The sequence below is a fragment of the Cyrtonyx montezumae genome, unplaced genomic scaffold (genome assembly GCF_038088225.1).
Source record: "Cyrtonyx montezumae isolate F1298 unplaced genomic scaffold, pur_monq_1.0 scaffold_13, whole genome shotgun sequence".
Lineage (NCBI taxonomy): Eukaryota > Metazoa > Chordata > Aves > Galliformes > Odontophoridae > Cyrtonyx > Cyrtonyx montezumae.
This window is the reverse complement of record NW_027071859.1, coordinates 9,552,946-9,568,152: the sequence shown is the minus strand read 5'-3', so window position 1 is coordinate 9,568,152 and position 15,207 is coordinate 9,552,946. Positions and strand designations below refer to the sequence as shown.

The 15,207-nt window shown below is 47.5% G+C and overlaps 1 protein-coding gene across 1 annotated transcript; it reads right to left on the bottom strand.

Moving 5' to 3' along the window:
- Positions 1-5,084: 5,084 nt before the first annotated feature.
- On the bottom strand, positions 5,085-12,487 carry OSR1 (odd-skipped related transcription factor 1). Its single transcript, XM_065730674.1, has 3 exons — positions 12,162-12,487; positions 6,074-6,766; positions 5,085-5,537 (listed from the first exon to the last, which is right to left on the bottom strand). Exons 2-3 carry the CDS (start codon positions 6,718-6,720, stop codon positions 5,402-5,404), a joined length of 783 nt encoding a protein of 260 aa, XP_065586746.1. The 5' UTR covers positions 6,721-6,766; positions 12,162-12,487; the 3' UTR covers positions 5,085-5,401.
- Positions 12,488-15,207: the final 2,720 nt, after the last annotated feature.

Here is a 15,207-nt window from a genome sequence, read left to right as displayed (position 1 = left end):
CACAGCACCGTGCTGAAGCTTGCAAGCCTTGTGCCAATATTCCTGCAGAGAGCTGCCCTGTGTAGTGTAAACACATCTGCTGGGTATCCATGGCACACTGCTGCATGGAGCAGTATGAACAAACACAAAAATTTGTTGAAAGCTAACAATATTTTGCGATAACCAAGACCATTTTTTTTATGTTCAGCCGGATGCTGTGTGCACTTCACATGATCTTTAAGTTTAAATAAGGTAAATCTGACTATGCAAAACAGGTCAATGACTTAGCTTGTTATCTCCCTATCAGAAGTGATACTTACGAAGACAAGGAACACTTCCTTCACTGCTGCAGGTCTCTGAGCAGTTAAACGCACAAGCGGCCAAACTCACTCATCGTAAAACCAAACTGGCTTCATTCAAAAAGCTCCTATAAAGATGGCTGATGTCATTGGAGTCCGAATAAGGGTGAATTTGGCCCATACCATTCCTCCTGTTTAGTCACTGGTTAGGAATGTAAGGAAGAAATGTGTGTTGGGCTATAGGACTGCATCACTCAACAAATCCGCCAGGACTGAAAAGGAGTTAAATGTGAACATAAATTTGTCTTGCACACTCTATTAGATCTCTCAGATAAACCACTACTTTCATCTGCCCAGGTATGAGTTGGCATAGCTCCTTTTGCCTCAGCAGTATTGAGCAAGAGTTTATACAAGAGTGCGCCAGGCCACATGGGATAAAGGGAGCAACATTATTCCCATTTTGCAGATGACAAAACCAAAGCAGGGAGCTGATGTTATTTGCTTCAGCTCTCAGGTGGTGATGGAGGTAGAAGAGGTATTGAAACTCAAGCATTTATGGTTCCTGGCCACTTAGGCCTCGTATTCCTGTGATATATTTTTGTAATTTCCCTCTCCCCATCTCCCTTCTCCCCTGCCCCAACCCCATCAGCATTTTCTGTTGCCACACAACTGGGAAGCTGGGATTAATCCATCCCCAGGGAAATGGGATTAATATACAACTCATGTGGAACCTTTAAAACCCAATGATTTGTGGTCCCCTTCTCAGAGACATATGTAATATACAGCTGAAAATTTGTTTGCTGTTCCAGTACACATTCTGAGAGAGGCTTTTTCTCTCTTTTATGAATGTACACTGTGAAGACCCCATTTGACACAATTTCTTCCTGCATCCAAAAGCAAACCAGGCTGAGAAGGCTGAGTAGAATCAAGTTCTTACAGAGCAACAGTTTATGGGCAGAAAAAGAATGACTGGAATGCAAAGGAAAAAAAAAAGAGAGAGAGAACAAGAGATGTGCCAAGACATCTTTACATTTTCTCCTGTAACTGGAAATAGTTAAAAAAAAAAAAGAAGACAGAAAATGGGGTTTCCCTTATAAATCTCGCAGGAACAGACAACTGTTCCCTGGTTTTTGCTCTTGCAAACTCCCATTCAGTTATACTTTTATGATGAAAATGAAAAATTTAAAGCAACTGTGGAAACAGAATCAACTCTCAATTAGCTGACAGAGGCCTAAGTAAGTTTTATTCACTGCATTAATTAAACACATGCAAAACAAAAAAAAAAAAAAAAAAACAAAACCAAAGGAAAGGAAAGATAATTAATCATTTAAATTATTTGTGATCCTGATTCTAAAGGCACATTTCCCATATATTTCTCTTCATTTATTCTAGGGTTAGTAGGAGTTATCTCTTCTGGCTGTCATGAATCATTGCACTGATATTGCCTAGCAAAACACAAGACACTGAAAGCAATAGGCAAACTATTCACCAGAGCAGCTGAGAGCATGACCAGAGTGATAGCCTTTGTTTGCACCCAGTAGAAAGTGGCCTACTGGGAAGAGGAAATACTCTCTCACACACACACACACACACACGCATTTAGAATAAATGATGTTAAGAGGCTGTGCGTGCATCCTGTGCTCGGTATGCCTATGCAGTTTTAATGCATCTGTAATTCTGATTATGTCAATTCTGGTGTGTTGGGCTTTTTTTTTATTGCACATAAAAATACATGTCCAGGGAAATTCTTGGCAGGCACATCAGCAGGCTTCAGCTATACAAATGAAATGCTTCTCATGCCCAGCTGGGAGGAGTGGCTTATCCACCTCGCGACCCCGCGGTTATAATGGTTCCCAGGGCTGCCGCGGTTTCTTACCTCTCCACGGGTGTTTCGTTATCCTGGTGTTTAAGAGTAGAGTGACCGTGGGAAAGCCTCAGCGGAGTGACCCTCCCTGCGTTCCCTCCTCCCTCCCTTCGGACCTGACTCGGAGAGCCGCCTTGTAGTCACGACCCCTGAAAAACTACTGACTCCGAGCGACAGAGCCCTTTGCTTTCCCGCTTCGCGGCCGGATCCTGCGTGCGTGCGGCTTTCTTTACTTCCTGCATAAATTACGCCAGGAGATTACAAAGGGGAATGTGCGAGTTCATGGATGACTTTCTCTCCGAATCTCCCGTTAGAAGAAAGGCAAACGGGGGGCGTTCAGGAGGCTGTGAACTACCTCTCTCTTAGGCTGGGTGTCAGTGCCCGGGGCTGCGCGCCCCTCCTCGGCTAGGCGCTGTGCGGCGCGCCTCTGAGCCGGCAGCGCCGTTCACCGGCGGCAGGAGGAGTCCGCCCGGCGCGCTGGTGGGCGCGAGTGCTGTTTTCCAAGGGAAGCTCCGCAGGCACTGGCTTGAGCGGGAGAGAAGGCAGCCGCTCCCGCTGGGCTTGCACAAGGCGCTGAAGCTAAATCCTTCGGGAGCCGAGTACTTTGCAAATTTGCCTCCCCTCTCCCCCCCTCCCAGTCCCCCTTCCAATGCACGATGCTGTGGCCCTATCGGGCTCGGCAACGCGCACAGAACTGTTCAGAATTCCCCCGGGGAGCGCCGGGCACATCAGCGCGCTCGACTCGCGGTAGCTACTATCCGCAGTCGACGGCCAATTCGGGTTTTCCTACAGGTTTGGGTGATTCCCCCTCCACACATTCCTTGCTTATTTCTAGCAGTTGGTTCTCAGATGCCTTTTAAGACAAAATCAAAAGCCTTTACGCGGAGCTGAAAGCGGATGGCGGTGGGAAGCGAAGCAAAAGCAAGCTTCCAGCTCAGATTCCCACAGCCTCCGGAGCTGGTTGCGCGAGGAGGTGTCATCTCGGCAACCTGCGCATCGCACGGGCCTTCCTCCGCCGAAGGTGGACTCTGCAATCCGTCCTGCAAGTGAGCTAAATTAGCTACGATGCGCTCGAGTTGGTGTCCAATTAAAATAATAACAATAATAATGAAATAAAATGAAATAAAATAAAATAATAATAAAATAATAATAAAATAAAATAAAATAAAATGCAAGGAGATAAGTTTCTTTCCACTCTCCCGTCCTTATGAGAATTAGAACCACAATTTTTCTCCTGCCGTTGATAGGATTCCTTGACCAAATAAAGAAGTATCTTCTAAAAGTAGAGCGGGGAAGGGTGAAGAAACCGCTTTGGATCGGGTGGGAAACGGCGTCAGGCACCCGAGCTTCGGAAACACGAAAGGAGGTCCGCTGTTACTTAGGACGTGTCACCGCGCTCATGAGCTGGACGCATTTCTTATCTTGGGGTTCTGCCTTGTGACGAGAATGGGGTTTGCCGAGCAGACGAGAGAGCACGACCAGAGGCGCTTCAAAGGATGAGGCAGATGCCCCCGCAATGCGCTCTCTCCCCCGTCTCGATCCAAAGCGGTTTCACAGTCGAATAAACATCTCTGATCTAAGACAGCTGCCGGGAATCAAAGGCTGCCCCCAGGAAGGGTGAAGATGCGTCTGAGAAATGCCCCAGTTCCCGACAAGTGAAGGGAAAGGAGTGTGAAGGCCGCTCTGCCCGCCGCACCTTCGGGCTGTGAAAGCGGTAACAGTTCGCCCATTATTCATCTGATTTGTTTCATAACACCTCTGACACCTAATCTTATCAGCTAATACCCAAGATTTAGTAACCCAAGACGATTTTTTTTTTCCACGCCAGCAGCAAAATGATTTGACACCCTACGGATCTGTTTACGTTTGTGAGCCTTTCCAAAAAAAAAAAAAAAAAAAAAAAAAGGATAGGGGGGTAGGAAGATAAAGGAGAGGGAAAGTATATATGTAAAGATCCAGAGCTTCCGAGACCGGTAGAAACAAGCACTGAGGAAATAGTAAGATCACCTGGGGAAAAAAAAAAAAAAAAGAAGGTTCTGAATATTGGCAGACATAGTTTGTTGAGGAAGAGACCCGAAGCCAAATGAATACATATGTAGTCCGTGCATGCTTGCCTGTAAAATAACGATTTATTTTAATACTTAAAAAACAAAAAACAAAAACAAAAACAAAAAATACCACACACAATCCAGTGATAAATGTCAGTTACCAATAATCAGCATAAAGTGCCAAACAGCCATACAACTTTTTTTTTTCTTTTAATAAACAAAACTTACTGGAATGTCTCTTAATTTGAATACACTGTTCAGAAAGCCAGCATTTAGAAAAATACGCTTTCAGGTTGAGATTTGTTCTTTCTCATCAGGACACATGAAGTACCACTAAGACCATGTTGTGCATACCGTCAGTTTGACGTATTGCCATCTTTCTTTCCTTTGGTTTTATTTTTCATTTTTAAATAAGTCCACAGGTGACAAACCTCCTCGCAGCATACTTAGACCACAAGGCAAAAAGAAAGGTCTTCATGTCCAAAGAAAACTGATTTGTCCCAACACCATGGACCCTCAGGTCTAAGATCTGGATTCGTTTTCCAGCACATTATAGGTCTCCTCGTTTGAGAGATTTAAGTCATTTCCAAACGTTATTTTTCTTCTCCTTTCAAGAAAACAAAGTAGCAAATAAGATGTGTGAGTTGCCCCTCTCCTTGTCCTACTGGTGCTATGATGAGAAACCGACATTTCAGTTCTTAACTGTCTTCTGGAATTCTCTGTATTTCCTGAAGTGTAAAAATAATAAGCTTTATACAGTCAAAAAAAAAAAGTATAAAATAAGAGTTTGTTCTTTTTCTTTCCTTTTTTTTAAGTAATACTTTTGGAAGCTACGAGTTGGGAGGGGTTGGGGGGAAGCTGCTGGAATTTTTTTGTGTGGGGGGGGGAGGAGGGTTGTGGGTATTGTGGGGTTTTTGTTTGGTTTTTAAGGAGATTTCTGTCCAACACGTGAGCACCACCTTTTGGCATAAAGTTTATCAAAGCCACACAAGGCATCTAGCACTTTCTGTGTCATTCGTGTATGTTTTAAATGCCAAGTAATCTTTTCATCCACGATTTAAGAAGAGAGTTTCTCGGGGAGGTCTTGCTTTTTTTAAAGTACAAACAAAAATAAAATGCAAAGTTCTGTGCTCCCATCCTGACAGTTTTGTTTCTGTTCTGGTTTTGGTGTAAAATCTGAAGGGCAGGAAAAGTTCATAGAAGTTGGAGATTCAGCACTTAAGTTTGGCAGGTTTTAGTTCCTTTACTTGCGTGTGCAGTGTCTTGTGAACAGCTAGTGTTCTGGACTGGCAAAATCCTTTCCCACATTCTTGACACTTAAAGGGCTTTTCTTTAGAATGGATATATCTAGGAAGAAAAGAACAGTCGAGATGTCAGAAACAACTGGCCTGAACTCAGCACTGAAGGAAAACACTCTAGAGATTTTTACAGCTACCATTAAGACCAAGAGTGCCGGAATTCAACACTCTGGCAATCAATTGTATGAACGTGGACAAGAAGAGAGGGGTGCTAGAGTCATACAAGGGTCTTTCATAGGGATAGAACATTTCTAACTAATTTCAGGGTCACCAGGCTTCCTGTCTTCATGACATGTAGCAACCACAAAGGTAAAGGCTGCAAAGGTGATGCAAACTGAAAAGGAAGATGTCTACGGAAGCTGCGGAGACTGTACAGGTCATTTTTGTAGGGTGGATAGATACAGTAGGCTTCTCTAACAAGTGAATGATCTGTGCTTCCCTACCAGCACTGGGTAAAGAAGAACCTAGGAGGAGCAGTGTTGCTTGGCTGGGGACATGGCCTTTCTTACAAGTAGCTTTATGACTGTAGGTGGGTTACTGGGAAAGTACATGTACACAAGGAAAAACAGACACAAGTATTATTACCTGTGGTCCCTCAGGTGATCCTGTCTTCTGAAGGCCTTGTGACATATGTCGCATGTGTAGGGTCGTTCATCAGTGTGGGTTCTTTCATGGATCAAAAGGTTGTATGACTTGGTGAAGTGCCTGCCACAGAATTTACACACAAACTCCTTCTTGGTTTTGGAGGGTAACCTTCCCCGGGTGGGTTTCTTCTCCGGAGAGAGTTTAGTCACCTCAAGCAAAGACCCCAGCCCTGGTGGGGAGCCCTGGTTGTCCACCTGTCCCAGTTTAGAGTGGTCCTCTTGTGTGGCAGCCACAGCTAGGTTGGCAAAATCAAAGCGGGGTTTGGCTTTGAGACTCATATTAGCAGCTTCTTGCTTGGGCTGGATGACATGGGGGAAGAGTGGGAAGGTGGGCAGCTGGAACCGTGCATCCACCAGACTTGACACGCTGGGCACTTTGGAAAAGGAGGAACGGGGAAGATGCATAGCTGGGTACCCCAAAGTCCACTGGTGCAGGTGTACGGCGTGCAGGGCGCTGAAGCCATAGAGGTTGGAGAGGTGGTCAGAAGGCACAGTGGGCAGCCCGTTGAATGCTTGCAAGAAGGAGTAGTTGGTAAGCTGGAGAGAAGGGTGGATAGGCACTGGGGCGGGCAGAGTCTTACTTCCCATGGTGGCCACTTGGGTGGAGGATCTTGGGAACAGGGGAGGAAAATGTCTGGAAAAAAAAAAAAAGAAAGATGGTGGGGAGAAGAAAGAGAGGTGGGTTTACACAAAGTTAATAGAAAAGGGAATTTCTCACTTCATCCCTTATTAATACCCCTCTCCAAAGCCACAGGGCGAGATTATCTTGGACTTAGAGAAGTCTGACCATCTCTTGACTGCAAATATATCCATATGCAGATATCCAGAATCTCCAGAATCTCCTTCTCTCTATCCCTCACACAGAGACAGCATGCTCCATCCACAGTCATGCACACCGCACAACACCATCCTTGTGCCTAGAGTGCCCCTGATAACTTTCCATGCAGGGACAGTGAGGAGGTACCTATTGGCCCACAAAGCTGGAGGTTCTCTCATATAATTAAAAATCCCTTGCAGCAAGACTCAGCCTTTCTAAAATGATGGGATACTGTTCACTCAGTCTGCCATCCAAAACGGCCTTCAGCTCTCACTGCTGGGGATATCTGGGAGGGGGTTTGCAGAGAGTTGGGTTCTCTTCATGATCGGCCCTCAGCTCTCTCCATCTGGCTTGTTGAGTACTCAGAACTGCTCATCCTCCCTCATTCAAACAGAAAATACCCTTACATTTTGTTGGGTTTTGTATTTGGTTTTGGTTTTGGTTTTTAAAAAGCAACAACGAAAAGAAGGGAAAAAAAAAAGAACCCTCTCTCTATATACTGCAAAAAGAAATGGGAAAAGGCTGCGTCTGGGTGACAAAAGTTAAGTGCCATTTGCTCTCTCCATGGGGAAGTGCCTGGCTTTCAGCCCACATCCCAGTCTAGGCAATTGCTTAATTAAAGCACTTCACAAGGGAAAAAGGCAAGGGCTGAAGGGACCCTTCCCGTGCGGACACCCAGCCCACCAGCTGCAGGACCACAGTCCTTCTCTGGGCTGGGTGCCACCACTTTGCTCTGCATTTCAGGGTCCTGCCAAGCCCCCAGACTCTCCCCGAGGCCAGATCCTTCCTCATTTCACCCCACAAGATGGAGGGGAAAATGCTACCAGACAGCAACATTGAGGCACATCTGGCTCTGCCTGCAAATTGAGCCCTCGGCACTGTCAACTGTTTGGCAGGAGATGCCTCGTATGGTTGACAGTGGCAATAGAGTTTCTCCTCTTTATGTTGCGAGAGAACACCAAGGGCTTTTGGAGGCACAACAACCATGCACCCCAAGGAGCCTCTTTGTTCCACAGCTCATAGGTTGTTCTCACTCCACCCAGCAATCTCTGGGATTTGCTCAGTGGGACTCCTTTCCCATGGGATCCCGAGCGTGCATAGGGTACCCATCAGGTCACCGTAAGATCCACATAGAGTCCTGTAAGATGCCCTTAGAGGGCTCCTGAGTCTGTTCAGGATTTCCACAAGGTTCACTCAGGGTCCCAACAGGATCCCATGGCATTCCCACATGAAGGGTGAAGCTTTTCAAGGAAAATAAGACAGCAAAGTGCTGCAGAGCATTCACTGCCTCCTTGGGCTGGGGAGACAAGGGAACAAGAGGAATGCTGGTGGCCAAAGGGGTCTAAGGACCAGGGAAACAAATCTAATTTATACACTGACAGTTGCCCAGAGTGAGATGCTGCGGTTGGGAGGGTGTGAGAGTGAGGAGCTTACTCTGAGCAGCTCTCTATGCCAGGTCCACCTTTCACACTGCTCTACATAAATCAGCAGCAGGACAAGAGAGCCAAACCGTAGAGGAATTCCATCGCAATGACCCAGAATAAGAGAGGGTGAGATTTTTATTTTTTTTTAAATTGGATTCATTTTGCATAGTAGCTGATTGTTGAACCAACACACTGAATCCTCCTCCCTCTTCTCTTTGTTTTATTTATTTATTTTTTTAACTATTTAGGGCTGGCAAACCAACCGGATCGTTGTATTCCTCAGCTGGGGAAGTGCTTCTCCTGTTAGCGCTGCCCTCACACTAAGGCATGTCCTCTCCCCAGCACAAATGCCTCCAGCGATGACCCCCGAGAACAAAATACATGGAAAACCCTCTGGTCCGGGTACCTGCAGTGTCTGTTTCTGTTCGTCACAACGGCTCTGCATCTATTTTCCTGGCTGGGTACTCCCAGACCCCTCAAGCATGAAACATGCAATTGCGAGCAGAGTGAGTTTCTGGGCTTACTCAGCTGCCTTTCTTTGGATTCACAGGAAACATTTAATTTGGAATAAACAAGCAGTTATCTACTATGCAAATTTGTATTAGCTATTGCCGACAAAATTAACAATAACAATAATAGGAATGAGAAATCTGTTTCGGTTTTCCCGAGGAAGCGGACAGAAGCCATGGAGAAGTGCAGTGCAGTGGCAATACATTGCCCTCGCGGTGTTTTTTGTTTTGATTTGGGTTTTTGTTTGTTTGTTTGTTTTTGCTTTAACAGTTCTAATTAAGGAAAATAAAGGAGTAAAAAAAGAAGAAGTAGGAAAAAATAAATACGGGAAAAAAAAAAAAAAAAAAGAGGGAGAGGGAGACGAGCAAGAAGAAGCAAACGGGAGGTGGGAGCAGAGCGTTCACGTTACTACGACTTTCTTGGCCCTTTTCCAGCAATGTAAGCTACACTTCTGCTCTGTGCAACCGTGGACGGACAGAAGTACAGGCGGAGCGCGGAGCATTTCATACTGAGGTCCCCTCTGGGACATCAAAGCGTGTCCCAGCGCAGCGACTCTCCCCTCTCTCGCACACAGATCACTGCTTCTTTGATTTCGGTGTCACCCCCACCTTTAATTCTGTTCCGCGTAAACAGATCTTATCAGGACTTTTTTTTTATTTCTTTTCCCCCTTAAGAAGACCCCACTAGCGCTTTGCTTCAATTCCCCCACCGTAATAAAACGGTGCGGGTTTTTTGTTTTTGTTTTTGTTTTTTTATTCTAACACAGTCCCTCGGTGAAGTAATTGAGACCAAACCACTGTGTTCTGCCTGAAACAAAACCCACTCGTGCCAAGATAAATTTACCCTGCACAAATAGGATCATAAACTTGAAAGCCTACATCTGCTTCCAGCTTTCTTACCCTTTGTCCTGTTTGAAGATACCGTAATGCTATTGTCCAGTTGCCATTGTTTTAAGACCGTTGTAAACCTTCCAAACTGAATTCTACCTCTCCTATATGAAAAAAATATATATATTAAAAATTTAAAAATAAATAAAAAAAAGACACTAAAGAAAAGAAAAAGGAAAAACGGAGCCGGTAACACGGCGAGAAGCGAAATTAAATGGATTTTTAAGTAAATCCGTCTCCAGGCGGTATTTTTTCCTTTCTACCTTGAATTATCAATTTCCGATGTGCCCTTTGAAAGGGATATTTGTTATATTAAATACCTGACCATAAATAATGAGCTTTGTTAATTAGTTCCACATGGGAGAGCGGCGGAGGTAAATTGCCCAGAGAACGTTGCTTATTTTTACAAACATGATAAAGTAGCGGGCATAAAATGCTGCATTCTTGGGATAGCCACAAACGGGAGTGATCAGGTTCATCTGTCAGGAAAAGTCGCCGCTTTGCCGACCCCTCTCAGGTCTGGCATTCAGGTCCTTTCGACCCTATCACAACTCTTATGCGGCATTTTGCCACCAGCTCTCCGCTACTTCGTCCCTCTGTGGGACGAGACTTTCCCTTCCTATCAGTTTAAGCGAGAAAATGGAGCTTACAACTTATCTGTGTTTGGGAAACTCACTTGAAAAGTTAATTAAAACGGCCCTTTCGCTCTGCATTACCCGAGCGTGGTGCTCCGGAGGGATAAAGCGCATTGTTCAGCTCAGATTAGTTCGAAGTATTAATGAAGTGTGCAGAATCTATTAAAGCGGGTTTATTCGCGGCTAATTGAGCGTGAAAGAGTTAATTGCTAACATTAATGAGCACTGGAAGGGCTCAGTCAGCGTGTGCCTTGGATATCTCTGCTCGATCCTTATAAAATCATCATTCACATTTTATCACGAAATCGGTGTTGACAAGTTTCGCCAGACCACCGCCGCGAACGCTGATGAATGCGGTGGATTTCAGCCTCGCGATAATAAGAAGCGGGGTCCGACCGCCGTCCCCCGGGGGCAACTTTCCCCCCCCAAAGTGACACAAACTCCCCATCCTATGGGCCGCGGGCGGAGCGCAGCCCCACGCGAGCGGTGGGCGCGGGGAGGGTCCGTGGGGCGGCCCTGCTGTGCGCTCCCCGCAAAAGTGTTTAGGTTGCTTGGGGAGTTTTTGGTGTCTATTCTTTTAACACCCCTCCACACACACACACTAAAATCCCCCATACAGGGGTCAGTCAGGATTTCTCCCGCGAGAAAATCCCTTCCTTTCTCACGGCTGCAAGCAGCCTTCCTGACCTCCGTAGCCCTTCCGCGGGGCGGGGGATAAACCCTTCGGGGTGACACCGTCGGGGCACAGCCCTGGGCCCGGCCAAGTTCGGCTCAGCCCTCCCCGGCCGCCCCGGTACAGCTCCGGGCACAGCGCGCTGCGGCCGCTCCGCTCCCGACTGCTTTGGAAACGGCCCTTCGGTTTTTTTTTCTCAGCGGGTTTCGGACGTGTTAAGTCGGAGACCACTGTGCACCTGTCCGGGACACGGCTCTCACCCCCCCCCCCCCCCCCCCGCCCTGCTTACGTTACATCGGGTATTCCCTGCAGATTTCTGCTGATCTGCAATACGCCCGATTTTTTGTAGCTCCCCTCCCCAAAAGCCAGAAATAACAACTATGCCCCAATCCTCGGCTTTGTACGGACACTTTATAGGCTCGGCCTCGAGGGAAGCCCGGTTTCTCCCTACACTGAACTTGTTTTGATCCATTCAGACAGTTATAAACATAGGATTCATTACTGTTCTGGCCTTGGGAAGAAACAGAGCCTGAGAGAGTTCTCAGAGCATGAAACTCTAAAAGTGGAGCAGGGGGAAGAGGAAAAAAATAAAAGAAAGAGAAAAAAAAAAAAAAGGAAGACAGAGAAAATAAGGAAGAAGAAATGAAAGGGAAAAATGAAAAAAGGAAATAGGAAAAAAAAAAAAAGACGAGAGAGCAGAGAAGCCGAGCGTTCAAGCCCATGAAGGACCATCAAACCTCTGGGTTGCTCTCGCTGTGTCATTTTTAGCTCAGATTAAAAACACAGCTCTCCACGAGGGGGGATAAACAGCCCCGTGGGGGGATCGCAAACCTTTAAATAGCATCAGAACACCGAACCCCGTGTGCGGGCTGCCCCAGCTCTCCGCCCGCCCCGGCGAGAGCGTCCTCCTCACGTGAGCCGCAATGTCCCCACTGCTTTTGTACCATCCGGAGAGGATGGGGGCTGGGGAGGGAGGGAAAGGAAGAAAAGAGGGGGAGAAAAGGTGTTCGGATTGATAATCCGAACCCCGAGGCTTGGCTAAAAATAAAATAACAAACAGAACGAGTTGCTCTTTTTATTTACCTAATCCCGATCTGTGCTCCACCGCTGGCAGCAGTTAAAAGATCCTGGTCTAAATCGGAGCTGGTGAAATGAAATAAGAACGAGGAAAAAAAAAAAAAAAGCGGAAAAAAAAAATTAAAAAAAAATTAAAAAATTAAAAAAAAATACAACAAAAAGTGGGGCTGTGGGTCAGTGCCTCCGCCGGCCGCGGGGGCACAGCTCCGTCCCCACCCACCCCACCGCTGTCCACGGGCCGGGCCAGGTGTCCAGGTGCTACGGCTGCCGGAGGTGCTCTCCCTCCCGGCGCCGTTTGCGTGTGCAGCGATGCGAACGCGCCCGGGAGTAGCCGAGCTCAGACTGAACAGATCCCTTCCCTGCAGCCTCCTCCTTATTTCAACCCCCCCCCCCCCTCCCCGTTCCCCCCCTTCCAACCTCCCACTAGACTTCGGGCATGCGCACGCGGGGAGAAAGTTGCTGGCTGGGAAGGAACAACTTCTCGAGCCGCTTCTCCTGCAGGCAGCAGCCCGGGGTTCGCAGCCCACGAACGTGTGATCCCGTCCCACCCCCGCCCCGTTCCTCTCTGCGGAGCATCTCTCCGGGGTCCCCACAACGCGGCCGTCCCCGGCGGAGCGCAATTCCCGCGGGGCCGCGCGCAGCATTGCGCGTTCTGGAGGGATGGGGATGGTGGGCAGCCCCGCAGCTCCGCGTCTCTCCGGGGGTCTGAGCTCGCCGAGAAAGAGAAACGTAAAAAAAAACAGCCCCCCCTCACCCTCCCCTACCCCTCGGTTAAAAATAATAGTCATAATAAAGGGAGGAGGATGGATGGACAGAGGGATCCGCTCGCCCTAAGACAATTCACGGGGTAGCAAAGTTGTTCCGTGCACCCTAGAGGCGCTTACCTGTGAGATGCCCATCCCCGCTGCCCCCCCGCCCGCCACCCCTTTCTGTCCCCACTTTCCTCCCTGCTCCCCCCAGCTCGCTGCCTTCCCCCGGCCCTCCTCGCCCGGCCCGGTCCGTCTCTCCCCGCACCCGAGCGCGTTCAGCGGATTCCCGCGGAGCCTCCGCGGCTGCAGAGAAAAGGGGAGGGGACCGCCAGCGAAAAGCGGGCAAAGCAAAATAACCCTCGAAAGAAAAAGGTTAAACTTGCTTTATGATTAATCCCGAGGCCGTAATCTCCTTGCTTATTTGTTTTTCTATTCATCCATCCATTCACACTCCTTTAGATCCGTGAAGGGGTGGGGGGGTGGGGAGAAAAAATCGCTCGGGTGTTTTACATCGTTCCGAGGAACCGTGTAACATAATACGTTCGCGAAGACAGATCCGTAGGGGTAACGCGGTGCCGCGCTCAGGGACACGCGTGTGGGCTTTTAGTATTCATGTCGCCACTGGTTTGCAGCCAGCTGCGAAAGAAAAATGCAAACAATTATACGTGTGTGTTTGTGCGTGTATATAACATATATATACATATGTGTATGTATGTAAAGCAACAAGAAAGTAACTGTCCGTCGTGTTATCATCCCGGAGGATGTGCGCTCACAAACACGACGGTGCTGCAGGCGAAGCGAGCCCCAGCAAAACGTCTCATTTCCCAGCAGCCACGTTTCGGGGACGGGTCCGGGGTCCGGCACTGCACTGGGCGGGAGAAGGGATTTTCTCTGCTTCTTTTGAGAACGAGTGGCATTTTTATGAGGCAGAGGCAAAGCAAAGGCGTTTTCCCGTCCCAGTCCTTCAGTTTTCTCCTCTTTCGTGCTGTTCCTCCCTTCTTTCCTCCTTTCTTTCCTCCTTCCTTTTTCTTTCTCTCTCTTTCTTTCTTTCTTCCTTTCTTTCTTTCTTTCTCTCTCTCTCTTTCTCTCTCTTTCTCTTTCTCTCTTCCTTTCTTCCTTTCTTCCTTTCTTCCTTTCTTCCTTTCTTCCTTTCTTCCTTTCTTTCTTCCTTTCTTCTTTTTTTTTTCCTTTTTTTTTTCCTTTGACTTATTTTATTTCATCTCCCTCTGAAACCTGTCGCCTTTTATTTTTATTCTAGGGGTCGAAATTCCCAAGTATGACCTCACGGCCGACGCTGGGAGCCGATGCCCCCTATTAACTTCGCCTTTCCCAAAACAGTTCCTAGCGCTGTTGTCAAAACGAGAACGTGGGACCCTCGAGTGCCCCTCAGCACCGGGCAAAGGATGCACTCCTCTAAACGCACGTTTCTATTTCCTCCGGGGAAGACTGTGTATAGACGGGGGTGGGCTCTTGTATGAACTGAAAAAAAAAAAAAAAATAAAAAATCACGCTCCTCTTTAGAAATAGAGCAGGGGAGTGGAGATGGCAAAACACGGCAGCAGTGATGATACCTACACGTGTGGGGGAACAACAACAACAAAAAATTGTACTTCCAGTTACAGACCCCATCATTCCAGATTAAATACTTAATCACAGAACTAGAGTGCGGCGAGAGATCTCTGCGTCTGGGGGGAAGGAGACGCGGAAAGTGATTCCCACGCGAAAATATTATAAAATCAAAGTGCGTCGTTGGGATGTGATTCCGTCCCGGAGTGCAGCGGGGAGTTGTGGCTGAGGGCTACCTGAATAGCGTACAGCAGATATTTGAGTACTGGCTAAAAAATAAAAATATCTGGTCTTGTCAACCCACTTGGGATTGAACTGAAGTTTCAGGTTAGCTGTCTCGTTCGGTGCGTTTGGTTTAGATATCTGGTGTTTGAGTTATGCGGGTTGCGCTGTTCCAAAACCTTTATTCTCGGATGGGTTTTTACGATGTCCCTCGCTAATTTGCATTATGTCAACTTGTATCGGTGGGGAATCCAATACCGGGAACGGGCTACAAAACCACGAGCCGCGCTGACACGCAGGGAATACGCTGCGCTTTTCCATAGCGCAGATCTGCTGTCGATTAGGAATGTTACAACTTCAAGAGCCTCGTAAAAAGCGAAGGCATCTGCTCCCAAATCCCGCCACGTTTGTAGGATTTAGACGTGACAGCGAAAACCAATTCGTTTCACGAGAGCTCCGCGAGGGGACTGGGGGCACCGGGAGACAGAACCTCCATCCCTTCCCCAACCCATCCA

What these genes read in the sequence shown, in the direction of transcription:
- OSR1 (XM_065730674.1), bottom strand. Translation starts at nt 6,720, where the DNA reads ATGGGAAGTAAGACTCTGCCCGCCCCAGTGCCTATCCACCCTTCTCTC. An exon ending in GATCACCTGAGGGACCACAG is followed by an intron (nt 5,538 to 6,073) that starts GTAATAATACTT and finishes TTTTCTTCCTAG; the next exon opens with ATATATCCATTCTAAAGAAA.